Source organism: Marmota monax, unplaced genomic scaffold (genome assembly GCF_021218885.2).
Source record: "Marmota monax isolate L192 unplaced genomic scaffold, Marmota_monax_Labrador192_F-V1.1 WCK01_AAM20220418_F8-fsc00051, whole genome shotgun sequence".
Lineage (NCBI taxonomy): Eukaryota > Metazoa > Chordata > Mammalia > Rodentia > Sciuridae > Marmota > Marmota monax.
Window position 1 is genome coordinate 11,936,775 of NW_026695202.1, and position 17,716 is coordinate 11,954,490.

General features: G+C 46.0%; 1 protein-coding gene across 3 annotated transcripts in view; it reads right to left on the minus strand.

Moving 5' to 3' along the window:
- The window catches only part of Mrtfa (myocardin related transcription factor A), a 177,859-nt gene that overhangs the window by 11,720 nt on the left and 148,423 nt on the right, over positions 1-17,716 (minus strand). For all 3 annotated transcript variants that reach the window (XM_046429264.2, XM_046429266.2, XM_046429265.2), the window contains 3 exons: positions 7,193-7,248; positions 3,888-3,963; positions 2,956-3,117 (listed from right to left, as the gene is read on the minus strand). In XM_046429264.2, coding sequence (XP_046285220.1) covers positions 2,956-3,117; positions 3,888-3,963; positions 7,193-7,248 — 294 coding nt within the window. The remainder of the gene's footprint in view (positions 1-2,955; positions 3,118-3,887; positions 3,964-7,192; positions 7,249-17,716) is intronic.

A 17,716-nucleotide genomic window follows, 5' to 3' on the forward strand; every position in this document is an offset into this window, starting at 1 on the left:
CTTCCTGGAGGAGTGGGCTTGGCGTGAATGCTAACGACCCCTGTGGGTGGCCTTCCAAAGGAAAGGCATGTGAAGGTGCGCGTGAAGGGGGACCACAGCCTCCTCTTAGCAGGCCTCCTCTCCTGTCCGCAGGCCTCCTCTCCTGTCCTCAGCCCTGCTTCTCCTACCAGAACCAAACCTCTACCTGGATGCAGGGTTCAATTTCCTCCCCTTGTTCCCCTGGAACTGCTGCCTCAGCTCCTCAGCCTCTCCTGCACCTGCTTCCTCTCAGTCCATATACCTGCTCCAGACTCCCAGCTCAACCTGGCACCTCCCTCTCAGGCATGAGCCCATGAACAAGACACATAGCTGCTGTTGCCACCTCCTTGCCTCCTGTCCCCTCAACAATCCAACCTGGCTTTTCTGGCAAATGCTTCCTTGTCTCAAATCATCGATGAGCCCCTCCCTGCCAGACTCCTAAGCCAGCTGTGCTCCACCAGGCCTCCAGGCTACTGTCTGGCTGTCACTCTGCCCAAGATGTCCCTCTGGACCTCCTCCTTTAGGCAATCTCTTGTTCAAGTTCCAGGCTGAGTGCAAATGTGCTATCTTGTGTATGTGTGTGTGGGGTGCTTCCCCAGTCATTGTCACTGTCCCCCTCCCTGAAAGCTGTTCTCTGGCAGTCCCACTGCACGGAGTGCACACATCCACTAGCTGCCAAGTGGTCTGCAGTGAGCATCACCACTACCAACAGCAGCCACCACTTTGTGGGCCTCTCCAGGCACCAAGGACCATGATGGGCCCTGTCTGTCACTGCGTGGGATCGTGCCAACAACTCCACTAGGCAAGTGATGCAGCTGCCCCACAGGGCCATAGCCCTTCTACTATGCTGAGCTGGCATAAGAAATCACTTATTTATACACTGGTCTTCTCGTGTCAAGACTGGATTTTCTAAAAGCACAAATCCTACCACATCCATCTCCATAGTCTCAAGACTGTTCAGGCCGGGCATGTTGCTGAGTCTGGGCTGCGAAGTCCAGAACCGGCCTGGCCACCCAGAAGCCTGCAACCAGGGACTCTGAGGTGCCTGAAGAGGAAAATATTGAGATGAGGGAGGAAACATGCAGGGGAAAAAAAAAAATCAGTGAACTCTAAGGGCTCCTATGTCAAATGGAGAAAGGAGTATCAGGTCCAGGTGGGCCAGCATGGCAGCTGCCACTGCCACAAAGTTCAAGTAGACTGGAAAGACCACCCACCTCCAGAGAGGCAGTGAGGGGGAAGTGGGAGAAGCTGCAGATCCACCTCTGTAAAATAAATTCTTGGGCAAGATTTGATGGGCGCTGGGAGGGTGGTGGGTCCAGAGGAGATAAGGACTCCAACCCCTCCCACCAGCCCTGCCCTGGGCCTCCCTTCCATCTGGCCACTCGTCTGTATCCTTTACACCCTTCATAATAAACCAGTAAATGTAAGTACTTTTCCAAGTTCTTGAGATGTCCTAACCAATTATCAAGTTCCAAAAGCGGGGTCATGGGAACTGTGATTATAACCTGTCCATCAGAAGCACAGGTCACAATCTGGGTCTTCCAATTAGGACCTGAAGTAGGGGCAGTCTATGGAATTGAGCCCTTAACCTGTGGGACCTCATACCAGGATACAGTGTCAGGATGGAAGTGGATCACAGGCCACCTAGTTTGTGTCCACTAAGATGCCGGGTGTGATGAAGAGCAAGCCACCAGGACACCCTAACCAGAGGAGAGAGATGGCTCTTCCTTTCCCTATGCAGAGTCGAGCCTGCGCTCCTGACTGCGGCACCAAGGCACTGCACATCCTAGCCTCCGCCTAGACACCCTCTCTTCTAGCTTCTTCTCACCCCAGGGGCTGCTCTCCCTGCCTATCCTTTCCTCCCCTGTCCTGCCTCCTCCTAGTGGCACTTCCTGCTCTTCTTCTAACCCTGAGGAGCCTGTGTCCCCTCCAGTACAGCTTCTGCCTCTGCCCTGGGTAGGAGCTCTGTAGGGACAGAGGCTGGGCTTCCCTGTGAGACTGCAGTGCTAGAGCCCAGGACACTGCTTGGGTCCCTCAGTGCTTGTTAAATAAAATATCTGAGGAAAGGGCCAGACTCTGGGAAGAATTTTCACTAATAAAAATAATAAGGAAGTAGGTACAGTGGCACCCACCTAGCCCCAGCTCCTTGGGAGGATGAGGCAAAAGGATCACAAGTTCTAGGCCTGTCTGGGCAACTTAATGAAACCCTATCTCAAAATTAAAAAAAGAAAGAAAAGAAAGAAAGAAAGAAAGAAGGAAGGAAGGAAGGAAGGAAGGAAGGAAGGAAGGAAGGAAGGAAGGAAGGAAGGAAGGAAGGAAGGAAGGAAGGAAGACAAGCCATGGATATAGCTCAGTGGTAGGAGTACTTGACTAGCATGCATAAAGTTCTGGGTTAAAACCCAAGGACCATAAGAATATGAAGAATAAGGAGGGAGGAGGAGGAAGAGGAGGAGAAGGAGGAGGAGGAGGAGGAGGAGAAGCAGCAGCTGGGGTGTAGTTCAATGGCAGAGTGTTTGCTTAGCATGCTTGAGACAGCGGATTCCATCCCCAACCCTGGAAGAGAAGGAAGAGTGAGAGGAGAGGAACAAAGAGGGGAGAAGAGAAGAAAACTCAACAGTAAGGTACAGGTTTCTAATTCCTGATCTCTCTACATGTCGATTCTGGCACTTACTAAATTATCATAGGACCGAAAAGGCCCCTGAGTTCACAGACACAAAGAGTGATGGGAAGCCTCTCTGTTACTTATCTTTGTGTGGTCCTAATCCCTGCGATACCTGACACCTGCTTCTTAGGCTCTCAGGCTCTGTGCCACCCCACCTGAGGCTACTCAGGAAGTCTGCAAGCAAGAGCCAAAAGCAGGACTCCGCCTCAGGCTCTCCCTTCCCTTGTGCATCCCTGCTGCAATCATGGCGCACATGGTGGCCTGCGCCTCCTCACCAATGATGGCTTCCTTCAGGCTGGACTCAACAGGCAGGATGTTCTTCTCCACCAGCTCCATGGGCCCAGGCCTCTGTGCAATCTTTTCATTGAGGTCATCGGCTAGTCTGGCTCTCTTCAGCTTTAGCTGCTTGGCCTGGAGGGAAGGCTCAGCCGAGGTCTCTGCCCACAGGAAAGAACAGGGTGTGGGAAGAGGAAAAGAATCCCTGGTTCTGCTTTGGAAGCCCCAGGGTGCAGGAGTGGAGACCACCAGAGCAGAAAGCATTATAAAGGCATGAAGGGTGGCATGGCTTCGAGTGTCACAAGGTCAACTATAACCAGGCCAGGCCAGGCCAACCCAGAGGACATTCTAAGGTGGAGCTAGAGACAAAGGGGCACAGATGATGCAAACATTTTGCTCTCCCTCAAACCTGGACCAGGGGGCATAGTGTCTTTACCTGCAAAATATGGGATTCAGACTCGAAAAAGTCTTTCTGTCCCCCAAAATAGCCCCAAATAAACAAATAAAAAGTGAACATATTTATGCTGTTTCCAGAAAACTCGGGGAAACACATGGCTGGGCCAGGCAGGGCACAAGGAGCACACCCTCTTCAACTGCCCCGGTCACAGGTACTCAAGTAAGTGCCAGTGAGCAAAGCAATGAATGAAAAGAGAGAAGGCACATTCTAAAAACTGACTTTGGAGGACAGAGAGGGTCTTCCCTGGTAGAGAGAAGGATGGTGGGACAGAGGCCAAGCACCCTGACAGAACGTGACTGCTTCTTGGGTACATCCAAGAAGCCCGTGGCAGCCCCCACAGCACTACTGTCTGACTGTAGGAAGCCTCTGCCTGCCTCCTGCCAGTAGAGATGGGCAAGGGTAGAAGGCAGGCAGAAGAAAGCACTAGCTGAGTGGGAACACAGCAAGGGAAAGGAGCATCTCCAACCCACACACCTTCCAAAATGTGCATCCTGACCAGCTCAGACCTCTCCGGCCGGGAACGAATCTTCCGTTTCAGATAGTCCTCTGTCTACAGAGAGAACACATCAAGAAACTCTCAGGTCCAGGTCATGAACTTACGGTGTGAACAGGACCACAAAGTAAGTCCTGGCCATAGTGACTGCTGGTGGCCACCTCTGCAGCCCCCACGACCTCTACTTGGTGACTGCAGGGTTCTGAAACACAGGGAGGCATGGGAGGCTCAGCAGCTTCCAACTGTGCCTGCCAGGAGCACCATTCTTTAAGACCACTGGTTTCAGAGGCTGGATTTTGTGATATACATATTAAAAAATTATTACTCATACTATCATAAAAGTAATATGTTCATCAAATAAAATTAAGAAACTAAAACAACAACAAAAACTTCTAAGCACCCACTGTTAGTATTTTGGGATGATTCTAGTCATTCTTTCATGCTGAAGATAAATTTGATTTTGTAGAGCTATAATCATACTGAATATAATTTTATGACCTGTTTCAAAAAACTCAGCATTCTGTGATCTCATGAGCACTTTCAACTCATTCTGAATGACTACCAAATCAATACTAATTTTGATACATGGTATCACAGCTCTAGTTCCTCAAAGTCCAATGTCTTCATTTCTGCATTTATTAGACCGGGTGAACTAAATCATTACCTCAACATCCACAGAGCCAACATGTGGGCTGACTTAGATCTGACTCCAGAGACTATGCTTTAACTTCCATACCAGCATTTTCAAACTACAGATTAAGACTGGTAGTGAGTCAGACCAGCATAAGACACAACAGGACCGGACAGGGTAGAATACAGTACAAAATATCAGGCACACTGTATGTATAGTAAGGGTTAAGGCTGGTCCTTGCCTTGCCCGTTTGCTGCCTTGGTGCTCTCCTGGGCCCATCCCGAGGGGCTGAGTTCTCCAAGAGATGGTTTAAGTGGCTCTGGGCTCTGGGTCTAGCACTAGCAGTGGTATTGCCTCAGCAGCTGCAGAGAATGAAAGAGCAGGAGTAGGGTTCTCCACCTATTCACAGACTCAGAGGAGGTGCATTTTGTAAGCCACCTCAAGCTCTGAATGGTAGCCCAGGTGGAGGTGAATGCCATACTAATTACAAAAATGTCTGCAGGACCTTCCAGGTTGGTGAACTCATGTAGGTGCTGGGAGGGTGACTCAGCCCCTTCCCACATACCTATGCATCTCTTCCAACAACAGTAAACGTATTAATAATACCAAATGGCTGAAGCCTGCCTACCTAGAAGCTATTTAGGACTGGGTTAAAAGGAACAAGGTTCCTGATGGGAAAGGAAAGAACCAGTTTGCCTTAGATGCAGAATGTAAAGACAAAGACTTGGCAGCTGATACCATGAAAAACACTCATGACCACTGGAGAGCATGAGTGGCTGAGCAACTGATGAAAAAGGAATCACTCACGAGAGGTGAACAGTGTATCAACCCCTCCCGCTGTGACCTGACACTGCTACAGCCACCAGACATGCCTCATAGCCACCACCCTGCACAAGAGCCACAGATGTGGTAAGGGTGCTACCACTTAAAGAATGCATGGAACCCTATAGCCGGACACAATGGCACACTCCTGTAATCCCAGCAGCTCAGGAGGCTGAGGCAGGAGGCAAAGGCAAGGCACAAAGCCACTCAGTGAGACCATGTCTCTAAGTAAAATACAAAATAGGACTGGGGGTGTGGCTCAGTGGTCAAGTGCCCCTGAGGTTCAATCCCTGGTACCAAAAAAAAAAATGCATGGAACACAGGCTGACAGTACTCAGCATCTTACTCAAATGCAAAAGTGGCAGGTTTCAAAGCTTTGAGTTGTTAGAACTTATTAAAGCAAGTTCTGCTGTAATCAATCCAATAGACTCATTTTTTAAATCTCAACTAAGATAATTTTTAGTATATGCTTAAATATAAAAGCAATTACTGTAATCTGGAAATCATTTGTGAACAGATGCGCAAGATTATTGAATGAACACGTTTACATGTATTAGGAAATAAAATTACTTTGCTAAAAAAAAAAATTGGAATCCACAGAACAAGGTTTGCGTGAGCTTTGCAATACTAGATGGATAATGTGGCTAACCTCCCTTGGCTGCATCTAATGAAATAAGGGTAATAGCAAGGGGATATTGTGCGTGCTGTGATCCCAAGAGGCTGTGAGAGGAGGATCACAAATTTGAGGCCAGCCTGAACAATTCAGCAAGACCCTGTCTCAAAATAAAAGAGAAAAGGGCTGCATGCAGCTGAGTGGGGAAAAACAAAAGAGGACAACGGCATGTGATCCATGGAGCTGATGTGAAGACGAACAATAAATGGGTTTAACCTCACGTACAGAAGCGCTTGATAGGACAGCAGCCGTCCTAATCAGTGTGTGTCCACCCTACACAGAGCTGTTGGCTGGGGGCGGGGCGGGGGTGCACACAGGCAAACCTTCTGACCCTTTCTCCCCAGTGGACCTTCCACTGCTCCCACAAACAGTGCAGTTTGTTACTGCTTTGGTTCCCAACACCCACGACCTCATTCTTTCTATTCACTAAGAATTAATCACAATTTTCTAAGGTAAAAAATAGTTTTAATCTTAGGGGCAAATATTTTAGACTCTAAGAGAGGTGTGGTTCTCCCCATAGGAAGAAGGGTCTCTTTCCTTGACTTAATGTAAAAGAAAAAAGTAAAAGGAGTGGGATGGGAAGCACATTCTGGTGACTTCCTCATCTCTGCCCACACTGGGCAGGAGGATATTCCCCAGGGGCTGCTGGGGAACTGAAACTGAAGGGGACAGGGACACAAGTGAGGTGCTACAGCAGGAAACCTAGGCTCTGAGCCACCTGCTTCTGCTTTTCAAAGGGTGCAAATGGACACTGGCTGCTCTGGGGCAGGCAGAGACCAGGGAGGCTTCCTTGGGGCATCTGTCCTGCAAGGGTGGGGCAGTGCATCCTGGACATAGGAGGTTGTTCTGTGACTATACTGGTGTCTATCATCCATAAACAGCTCAAAACTAAAGATGGGAAAACTAGAGGTGTCCAGAGCCAGGTCAGGGAGGGAGGCCTGGGTGATCATCCCATACCCTCAGATACACTGAAGGAGAGCCTCACTCTGACCATATTCCATAGGACCACTGTAGGAAGCAGTGGGGGAGGGACAAAGTAGGAAAGCAGAAGCCTCTGGGTCGAGCTGTGAGGCAAGGGCTGACCCAAAGGAAATGTAACCAGCAATGCAACGAGCACCAACAACATGCTTTCAAGGTGCTAGGGAAGAAGGATGTCTTACCCTGGCCCGCTCCAAGCTCCTTCTCTGCTCATGAAACGCAGCTGGACTTTTCAAAGCTGTTGAAAGAAGAGCCAGAGAAGAATTACTTTTCGTGAAGCATCACATTAAGTACTACAGTTTTCAGTGGAGAGGGCATCTGACATTCAAGTTAATTTTAGCAGTGCCATAACACAGCTGGAGTAAAGAAGAAGCAATACCTGAGCAAGCAGGAGCCTTTATGGCTTAGCTATGGCCTGACTGTTAAGGTTCCTTTATAATTCCTATCAGGAGCAGTCACTGCTACCTACACTTAGGCTCCATAATGTGCACAGCACCTACAGCCAAGCCCACCCGGGCCTCACTTCACTCTCAGGACCTACACAGGGCAGGGTGCATCTACATGCCAGGCCCACCTTCAGCCTCATCAGGAATCAATGAATGGACAAATGGTTTTAATGGACAGTTGAACCAAAAAGGTCTCTTCTCAGATGCTACTTCCTTCTTCACTTCAGCTGGCATTAGTAGTGCTGCTAAAGCTAATTTGAACATCATCCCTAAGGACTAAAGGAACTTCCCAGCAGTCACAAGGCTTACCCTTGTGAAGCACACACACCACCGGCAGCTGATAAGAAGGGTGTGGCTCTAACTCTATTCTGGGGACACCACCAAGTGGACCATAGCTCCCACCTCCAGCCCACACACTTAGGGGACAAGCCCAAACAAAGCCCCTCTACAAACACCTTGCTGTGAATGGAGGACCCGCCTCCTTTTGTCGAGAATTTTACTCGAAGGGGACAAATGATGATTTAAGACACTGCGGAAGAGGGCAAGGCCTGACTCACTTCAAGCAGGGAACGATGGCAATAAGAGAGAAATTTACAAGACTGTGGTCAGTTTCACTTCTGCTGACCTAGGATTTCTGAACAGCTGTGAAACTGTGCGAAGAGATAACTTTATAGGCTGTTGGCTGTGGTGGGAGTGCTGGGGTAATGAGACACTAAAAGTAGCAAGAGCACAGATAGGACCCCATCCTGCCTGGGCCTCTGTGCTTCCTCCCCTTCCTCCCCTTCTTCCCCGGAGGTTGGGCCTCAGCAACAGCAGTCCCAGAAGAAAGCCTCAAATGTCCCAGCAGGATTTGTTTAAATTTTTTAAAAAAATATATCTTAGGTAAAAAGAAACTAGTTTTCAAAGTTCCCCTAAGAGTCTTTTCTACCCTCTAACAGCAGGTGGAGCTCTAGGCCTAGCAAATAAATTTGGAAAAGCCAGCCCCATGGTTGCTTCCCCAACCACAGGTCAGGTTGCTCCCTGCCCAGGCTCTACTGAGTAAAGATGGAGCCCTAGTGTGCTGGAACCTGTGCTGTGTATGATGAACATGAGCACCTGGCCCTGAGAGCTCAGCACATGGACAGATTTGGTCAAGGAAATAACTTCCAGTATGTGCTGCCCCGTCCCAGATTCCTCCTCTGCCTCATTCTCCAGAGCACTCATCACAGTCTTTTTTGGTTTTTGGTACCAGGGAGATTGAACTCAGGCACTTGACTACTAAGCCACATCCTCAGCCCCATTTTGTATTTTATTTAGAGACAGGGTCTGACTGAGTTGCTTAGCACCTCGCTGATGCTGAGGCTGGCTTTGAACTAGCGACCTGTCTCAGCCTTCCAAGCCACAGGGATCACAGGCATGCGCCACCCCACCTGGCTCATCATGGTCTTATAGTAGTTTCACATATGTTCTTATTGTTTGTAACACTGTTACCATAAGCCCCACAGGAGCACAGCAGGGTTCTTTCTAATTTTTTCATTTCTCACAGAATCCACAGTACCTAGAATAGTAGGCTCTCAATGAGTTAAAGAATATTTTGTAAGGCCAGTGACAGAATACCAAGAGGAGTCAGGAGTCTGCCGCACAGCTTGAAACTGTCATTAACAGGAGGAATTCTGACTCTCACCTCTGCTCAAAACTTCATAAAAGCCAGCCGCCATGGTGCATGCCTGTGATCCCAGTGGCTCAGGAGGCTGAGGCAGGAGAATCACAAGTTCAAAGCCAGCCTCAACAAAAGTGAGGCACTAAACTCAAGTGAGATACTGCCTCTAAATAAAACACAAAATATACTGGGGATGTGGCTCGGTGGTTAAGCGCCCCTAGGTTCAATCTCTGGTACAAAAAAAAAAGAAAAGCTTCACAAAGGTCCTGGAGAGCAAGTCATGGATGTTGTGTCAATCCTGGGTTCTACCAAATACGGCTGGTGTGACTGCTTTCTGGGCCTCATTTTCTCCTAGAGAGTAAGAATCTGCCCACTTCTCTAGGTTGGTTTCTTAACTTACTCAAAAAATAGAAAAGAGCTGGATACAGTGGCGCATGCCAATAACCCCAATGGCTCAGGAAGGCGAGGCAGCAGAATCAAAGCCAGCAATGGCAAGGGGCTGAACAACTCAGTGAGACCCCGTCTCTAAATAAAATACAAAATAGGTCTGAGGATGTGGATCAGTGGTTGAGTGGACCCACGTTCAATCCCTAGTAAACGCTCTCCCCATCAAAAGAAAAAAAAAAGTAGAGAAGAAATAAATCTGCTTGATAGGGGTGGGGGCAAGGCGGTCAATTAGATATTCTAGTTAGATGTGGATCTGAACTCAGGCAATGTGAGGCCAGCTTGACCACGGTACTGAGCACAGGTAAAGAAAGATTCAGAAAGGGGGTTCAGCGACCCACCAGGGGATCCCAGGACTTTCAGGCATCAAAAGGCATAATTTAAAACTTGGGCTTACCATGGAGCACCCCTGACTGAGCCTGATATTAGGTGATGACTGAGAGGCGGGTGAGAAGCTGGAGGAACTCATTAGCTGGATAAGGTCTGGTCAGGAGAGCCAAAAATGAAGACCAAGAAAAGAATTCAAGATAATAATGAACAATTCTAAATGGTAGGCTGATTTTTATAATAACTTTATAATCTCATTTAATTCAACATTATGCGTGATGAATCCAACAGGATTTGAACTACAGCTCACTGTCAGACCATTCTTCAAGGGGTGGGCCTAACCCGGGTCCAGTTTTGTCTTTGCTTTCTCCCCCTATCTAAACCTGACAACATTGGTTCCTCTCGGCCCCCACGCAGTCCAGCTCAGTGTGTGCTCCTCTTTCCCCATTTTTAATTCTTTCAGCATTTCAATAGCCACTTCTGCCAGATGGAAGGAAGAGGGAGCAAAGTCCCCCTCTTTCTGTGGGCTTTTCTCTAGCTATCTGACTAGGAGCTTCCCAGGTTCATCTGGAGAGACTGGAGCTGGGAGAGCAAGTGCTCCTGGCCCACTGGGTTTGAAACTGGGGGCAACTCCTGTGTGTGTCCAGCCAGCTCTGTTACAGCCACATTCCAAAGTGTGGCCTGGTGATGGAGATGTATGATGATCTGGGTAAAGCTCTGGGTTTCTTGACGTAGGAGCAAGTGACAAGGGCGAGTGAAAATCGCCCAAGTTTCCATCTAAGTAGAGTAAGGAAGGAGAGCAAAGCACAATAGGGTTTAAATTTTAGGGTTCTGCTAGGTGTGAAAAAATGAAAAGCCTCAACAGCCAACCCAGAACCATGTGTCCCACAGGAAGGGCTGCCTGCATCCATCTGGACTCCACACCTTCCTCCTCGCAGCCTCAACAGCTGTGCCCAGAAGAATGAGAATATCACTCATTCAAGACCTCATTCTCCCAGGAACCCCGAGACGTCAGTTCTGGAAAGGGAAGACGGATGCAAACACAGGGCTGTACACACTACACGTTTCTGGTGTCGGAAGGCAGTTCCTGGTTGCCTTTTCCTACCCTTGGTGGCTGGTTCCACTGGAGGCCTTGTACTGCTTTGTGTGAACAAAGAGAAATGTACAGCACATGCTAGAAGAAAAAAAAAAACAAGCTCTCCACAGAAATCGAATGAACGGAAGTGGCCAAGAGGAGCACTCTTGATCATGGTTCAGTTCTAGATGTGGGCCCAGTCACCAATTAATATTCTGGGCATCCTCCCCAGCCCCTGACATGTTTGCTGCCTTAACTGAGGTCCTTTGTGATTTAAAGAAATAAAAAGAAGGAAACTGACCATCTTCTTTTTCTTTCTTTTCTTCTTCTTTTTTTTTTTTTTTTTTTTTTGGTAGTACTGCAGATTAAACTGTGGGACACCCCTTTACCATTAAGCTACACGACTATAGCCCTTTTAATTTTTATTTTTATTTATTATTTTTTATTTTTTATTTTTTTAGTTGTAGTTGGACACCTTTATCCATTTATTATTATTATTTTTTAATGTGGTGCTGAGGATCGAACCCAGGACCTCACACATGTGAGGTGAGCACTGAACCACTGAGCCACAAACCCAGCCCTATTTATTTAATATATTTTTTAGACATTGATGGACCTTTATTTTTTATTCATTTATTTATATGTGGTGCTGAGAATCGAACCCAGTGCCTCACACTTGCTAGGCAAGTGCTCTACCACTAAGCTACAACCCCAGCCCCTTAATTTTTATTTTTAAATAGGGTCTTGCTAAGTTTCCCAGGCTGGCCTTGAATTTGTGGTCCTCCTGCCTCAGCCTCCTCAGTCACTGAGATTACACGCATGTGCTGGGCTTCCATTTTAGAATATATGGGCAACCGCTGCCAGGAGGGACTCAGTGCTGAGCTAAAAGGATGCCCACAAGGCTTCGTGCTCACAGAGTGGGCCCTGAGCCAGTCAGCCTTGACTTAACCTCATGTGAAGAGTAAGCAAGCAGGTCTTTAGGAACCAACCTATCAGCAAGTATAGGACATGAACTAATACTCCCCACTCCCCAGCTCTAGTTTTACTTAAACATGTAGGCAAGTAAGTTTCTTGTATCCACAAAGCAGCTCTGAGAATGGCTCTCATCAATGACAGCAATAAACCCTCCAGTCCCATTTCCTCATCATTGTCATTAAGGAATATGTATTAGGTATCCAGTTCTGAATGTTGTTCTATTAGGCACTGACAATCATAAAAACTAAGGTTCCCATCCTTGATAAAGTAACATGCCAAAAGCACACAAACAACTCCATATTCAGAGGAACTCAAAGCCGTGAACATCAGAGTTAGCAAGGTCCTTAGAGTGCCACTGTGCAGAGAAGCCCAGCTCTTAGGCAGGCCACTGCAGAAGCAGGGAGCACATACACAGCACAGCAGCAGGGCTATGCAAGGGGGGACAACACCTAACTAACCAGGTGGGACACAGCCAACAAACAAGTGAGCAAGCACTGCACCAGCTGCTGAGGATAAGGATCCACCAAAGGCCCAACTCGTGGTCTGGTGGGGAAAAGACAAACGGTTGCGATGCAAGATGAAGTACACCAGTAGAGGTAATTAAAGATGCTATAAAGGATGAAGAGGCAAAATTCAACCTGAGAGAACAGTGCATGAACTGTCCAGGAAAACTTTATAGGAAGGTATGAAAGAACAGGTGAGTTCAAGGAACTACAGACCTTTGATATGGGTGGACCAAGAAGTTCCTGTGGAGATGATGTGGCTGGCCGGGGAGGCAGGGCTCAGTCCATGAAGAATACCATGTGCTACTGTAGGGACTTCTGCTTTTGAGAAGATGGAGTAGATGTACTGTTCTCCATTCTTCTCACTAAGCACAAGTAAAATCTCTGGATTTTATATATACATATTTTTAAAAAAGGAGATTCTGAAATGTAGGGAAAAGGCAAACTGACTAAGGAGGCTGGGACCCAAGGAATGACAAGGTGATGAGTTCCTTTCCGAATTTTCTTTTACCTCATATATCTCAGACTTGGAGCTGAAGAAGCCTGCAACTCAGAAATGCCTATGAGTACAGCTAAAAATGCCCCCAACAAAAGCCTGCTTTCTCTAACCAGGACCAGGAAAAGGGCAGCCAAATGGACAGAAAACTTTTAAGACACTAATTATTCTGCTTTAGTCAAACAACACAGCAAAGAAATGGTAGCTTCAATTCTATCCCAACTTGCCTCAATAGAGGCCAAGTTTGGAACCTAGATTTCCACCCTCAGAAGGTTGTATGATGTGCTTCAATACCGCTGATGAGGTGGGGTCAGAGAAGACCAAGTAGGTAACTGGGACTTTTATTCCCACCAGCTAGTAACTAACATCGCCCTCCCAGGGTGTAAGTCTAGACCTGGCCCTACTCCTCCATGCTGGGGTGATGACAGAGGAAGGCTGGGTAGCACAATCTGCGACCACACTGTTAGTGGAGACCATATGGGGAGAAGAAGTTCTCATCCCTAATGAGCAGCCACTCCCACACCACCAACACAAGTGTCAATGGCTGCCAAGAGGGACCCGGACTTCTACCTCTACTCAGTTGTAAGAAGGCAACACAGCCCCCTCTTATCCCCTGCCACAGCAATAACAGAGAAAACCAGCTGAAATAGAGGGAAATAAAATGCAGAGACTCCTATTACTAAAATGTCCGGGTTTTAATCAAAAACCACTCAACACACCAAGAACAGGAAGATTTCACAATGAAAAGGAAAAAAAAAATCAAGAGATGCTGAAATCAAGATGAGAGATGCCAGAAATGCCTGACAAATTTTTTAAAGCAGCCATGATAAAATGCTTCAATGAACAATGAACACAGGTGAAACAAAAGAAAAAGTAGAAATCCTCAGCAAAGACCAGAAAATTTCAGCAAAGAAAGAGAAGACATAAAGACAAACAAATGGAAATTTTAGGACTAAAAAACATAATAATGTTGAAAACTCAGTGATGGACTCAACAGTAGAAGAAAGGTGACAAAAGGAAGAACAAGTGAACTAGAAGACAGAACAACAGAAACCACTCCATCTGAATGACAGAAAGAAAACAGACTGGGAAAACCAGAACAGAGCCCAGGGACCTGTGGACTCCACAAAAATCTAACATCATTATGTCAACAAAGTCCTGATGAAGAGAGAAAAGAAGGCCATAAAAACCAAAAATTTTGGCTGAAAACTTTCCAAATTTGTCAAAAGACATAAACCTACAGGTTCAGCAAACTCAGTAAACCCGGAACAAGATAAACCCAAAGAAATTCATACTTTTTTAAAAACAAAACATCAAGTAGGAAACAAACTCATCCATTTCTGTCCATGCAGTTCTGATTATGTCACTCCCCAGGTTGATGTGGTGGCTAAACATTGATCTCAGGATAATTAATAATATTTGGACAACAGTGTTGCTGGACCAGGCATGGCGGCTCACATCTGTAATTCCAGTGACTCAGAAGGCTGAGTCAGGAGGATAACAAGTTTGAGAACAGCCTCAGCATCTTAACAAGGCCCTAAGCAACTTAGTGAGACCCTATCTCAAATTTTAAAAAGGGGGTACTGGGGATGTAGTTCAGTGATAAAGCACCCTTGGATTCAATCACCAGTATCAAAAAAAAAATAAAAATAAAAAAAGCAAAAACACATCTGGTAATCATCATACATTCATTTCGCCCCATGTCTGCCTCACACGGTACGCTTTCCCCACTTTCAACTTCAAGTTTTCAAACCTAAAAAAAATACTGACAAGTTATATAAATCTGACCTAGACTCACTTGTTATCTTTTATCCTATTTGCTCTCCTCTCCTCTCCTGCCTCCACCCTTGCACACAAACACTTAATTTTTTTTCATTTATGAATTGCTTGAAATTAAGTTGCAGGTATCAATCACAGTATTTCACCTTTAATTCTTCAGTGTGCATTTCCTAAGAATAAGGAAATTTTCTTGCATATCTAAAATACTTTTATCATGTCTAAGGAAATTAACATTAATTCAATAATGTAATCTAATTTAAAGTCCCCTTATTTGAAATTTCTCAACTGCTCCCCAAAATTATCTCTTAAGGCTGCTTGGATTTTCCCCAATCCAAGACTTAATAAAGAATCTGACCCTAGGTACATGTATGAAGACACGAATGGCATGACTCTACTTTGTGTACAACCAGAGAAATGAAAATTGTGCTCCATTTGTGTACTCTGAATTGAAATGCATTCTGCTTTCATGTATAACAAATTAGAGCAAATAAATAAATAGAATCATTAAAAAAAAAAAATCTGCATGGGTTGTTGTTTCTTTAGTCACAATCCAGAGTAATACTCCTACATTTTTGGCAAGAAGACCACAGAGGTAACACATACTTCATTCATATCAGGAGAAACTGGATATGGGTGTATCAACAGTGATGGTGCTAAAAGTTTGAAAGGTGATACCAGGCCAATTATTCTGGAGGCTGAGGCAGTAGGACTGTGAATTTGAGGCCAGACTGGGCAACGTAGTAAGACTCCATCTCAAAAAACAAACAAAAAAAACCAACAAAAACACCAACCCTTATTGTTGAGCACATGCATGCCTGTAATCCCAGCAGCTGGGGAAGCTGAGGCAGGATGATCTTAGCAAGGCCCTAAACAACTCAGTGAGACCCTGTCTCTTAAAAAAAAAAAAAAAAAATCCAACCCTCAAGGTCACACAAGGTCTCTCCATCTTAAAGATAATATTTTCCCACTTTATATCAATATATAATCTGTAGAGTAACGTTTTTGTGCCATGTAAAAATCCTATTCCCTAATAATCTTCTACCTAATGGTCACAGAACCTACTGATGATCCTTGCCTGAATCATAAATTTTGTAACTGGAAATGCAAAACAGCCAGGAACTGCATTTTTACGAGATCACTCCACAATGATCAAGAGTTCATTGATCATTGAAGGAGTGGTGGCACAGCCCTATAATCTAAGCAATTAAGGAGGATGAAGCAAGAGAATCACAAGTTCACAGCCACCTCGGGAACTTAGCAAGACCTTGACTCAAAATTTAAAAAGGATTGGGAATGTAGCTCACTGTTAGCACACTCTGGGTTTAATCTCTAGTACTGAAAGAAGGGGGGAAAGGTACAGTTAAAAGAACAAATTGGAGTGACTGGGTGAATGTCTGTGCCATGGACATTCTTAGACAAGAGATCATGGGGAATAAGCTTAAGGTAGGATGAAAGAGACCATGTTCAGTTTGTGGTTGATTATGAGACATCCTATTGATGCCCAAGGGTGTGTGTGTGTGTGCTTGTGTGTGTGTGCGCGCGCGCGTGGGTGCATGTGTGCACAGATGTTCCTTAATTTATGATGGGGTTATGTCTTGATAAACCCATCATAAATTGAAAATACTGCAAGTGAAAAATGCATTTAACAAACTTAATATCTTAGCAACACAGTACACAGTTTTGGTGCAGGTAAGAGAAACAGAATAGACCAATCAAGTATCGTTTGTGGTTTTTGCCCCCCCCCCCAAATTTGTGATAGTTAAAAAATAATAATAACAAAAGTGATTTTAATCTAATTTTTCTCATTTGGCTTTTTATCCTGGATAATCCTTTGGAAACAAATGCCACACTGTCCTTTTCTCTAATATTGGCAATGGGACAGAAGTGAGAACTTCATATCTATCCTTAGAAAATGTCCAGGAGCACACCCTGTCCTACTCCTTTTCCCTCCAGCCCTCTCTCGAAGGGGCCAGCACAGCAGAAAAGGGAGTTGTCCTACAATTAGACTCTACCCAAAGGTAACCAAGTTCTGTGCAAGAGCCCTTGGCCCCAGCACAAGAGTGTCACACAGCTCTCGGTAGTTCATGAACTTGCTAGAACTGACCACTGAAGTGGCAAAGAGGCCACAGGAGAGGTAAGTGAGGGGAGCTTTCCCCAGCATCGGGAGATGGGGGAGGTTCACAAACTGTGTGTTCACCCATTTTACATGCAACAGCTGCATCTGTCTTAGGAATTTACTTTTGCCATCACTTCTTGAACCTTGCTGTCCTCTACTTCCGGCACTCCTGCGGTGAAAAGAATACAATAGCCTATGCCATGAAGAGGGGAAGGTGCCTGAGCCAGGCCCAGGGTTTCTCCACCAGTGGTTCAAATCATTTGCATGAGAATGTCTTTGCAGTGCAAGAACATCTGGAGTGATGACCTTTAGTGAGCTCTCCACTGCTTCCCTAGTCCAAAAGACAGAAAAGAGGTAAGAAAGTCAGGGGTTTATTTGTTCATTCTCCACTACCAGGGGCTGATTTTAAAAAAAGTACACTGGGCTGGGGACATAGCTCCGTTGGTAGAGTGCTTGCCTTGCATGCATAAGGCCCTTGGTTCAATCCTCAGCACCACAAAAAAATAAATAAATAAAGTACATCATGAGGAGGGGCCTGATTTGAAATTTCAACTTTGCTGGCTATGAGTAGAGTTTTAATTTCCTGAGCCCCTTTTAGTATCAGAGTAGCAGAGCTCTTAGCCATTTTTATTACACCCCAGCTATGGCCTACACTGCTGGGATGGATCCCCACACCCTGCTGTTTGGATCAGGGCCATGGCAATCCCCTCCAATGCAAGGCAGTGGTCTGGGCACCCAGATGGGGGAGGAGCACAAAGAAGCCCTGGTTTCAGTGCAGGAATAGAGAGGGTTCCTCACACAATGAGTGTTGCAAAATCAGAGGTCAGCTGTGTCACTAGTATGTAAGGGTTCACACTAGCATTAGGGATTCTGTATTCAGGCAGTGTAGCAACTCAAGCTGGGGCA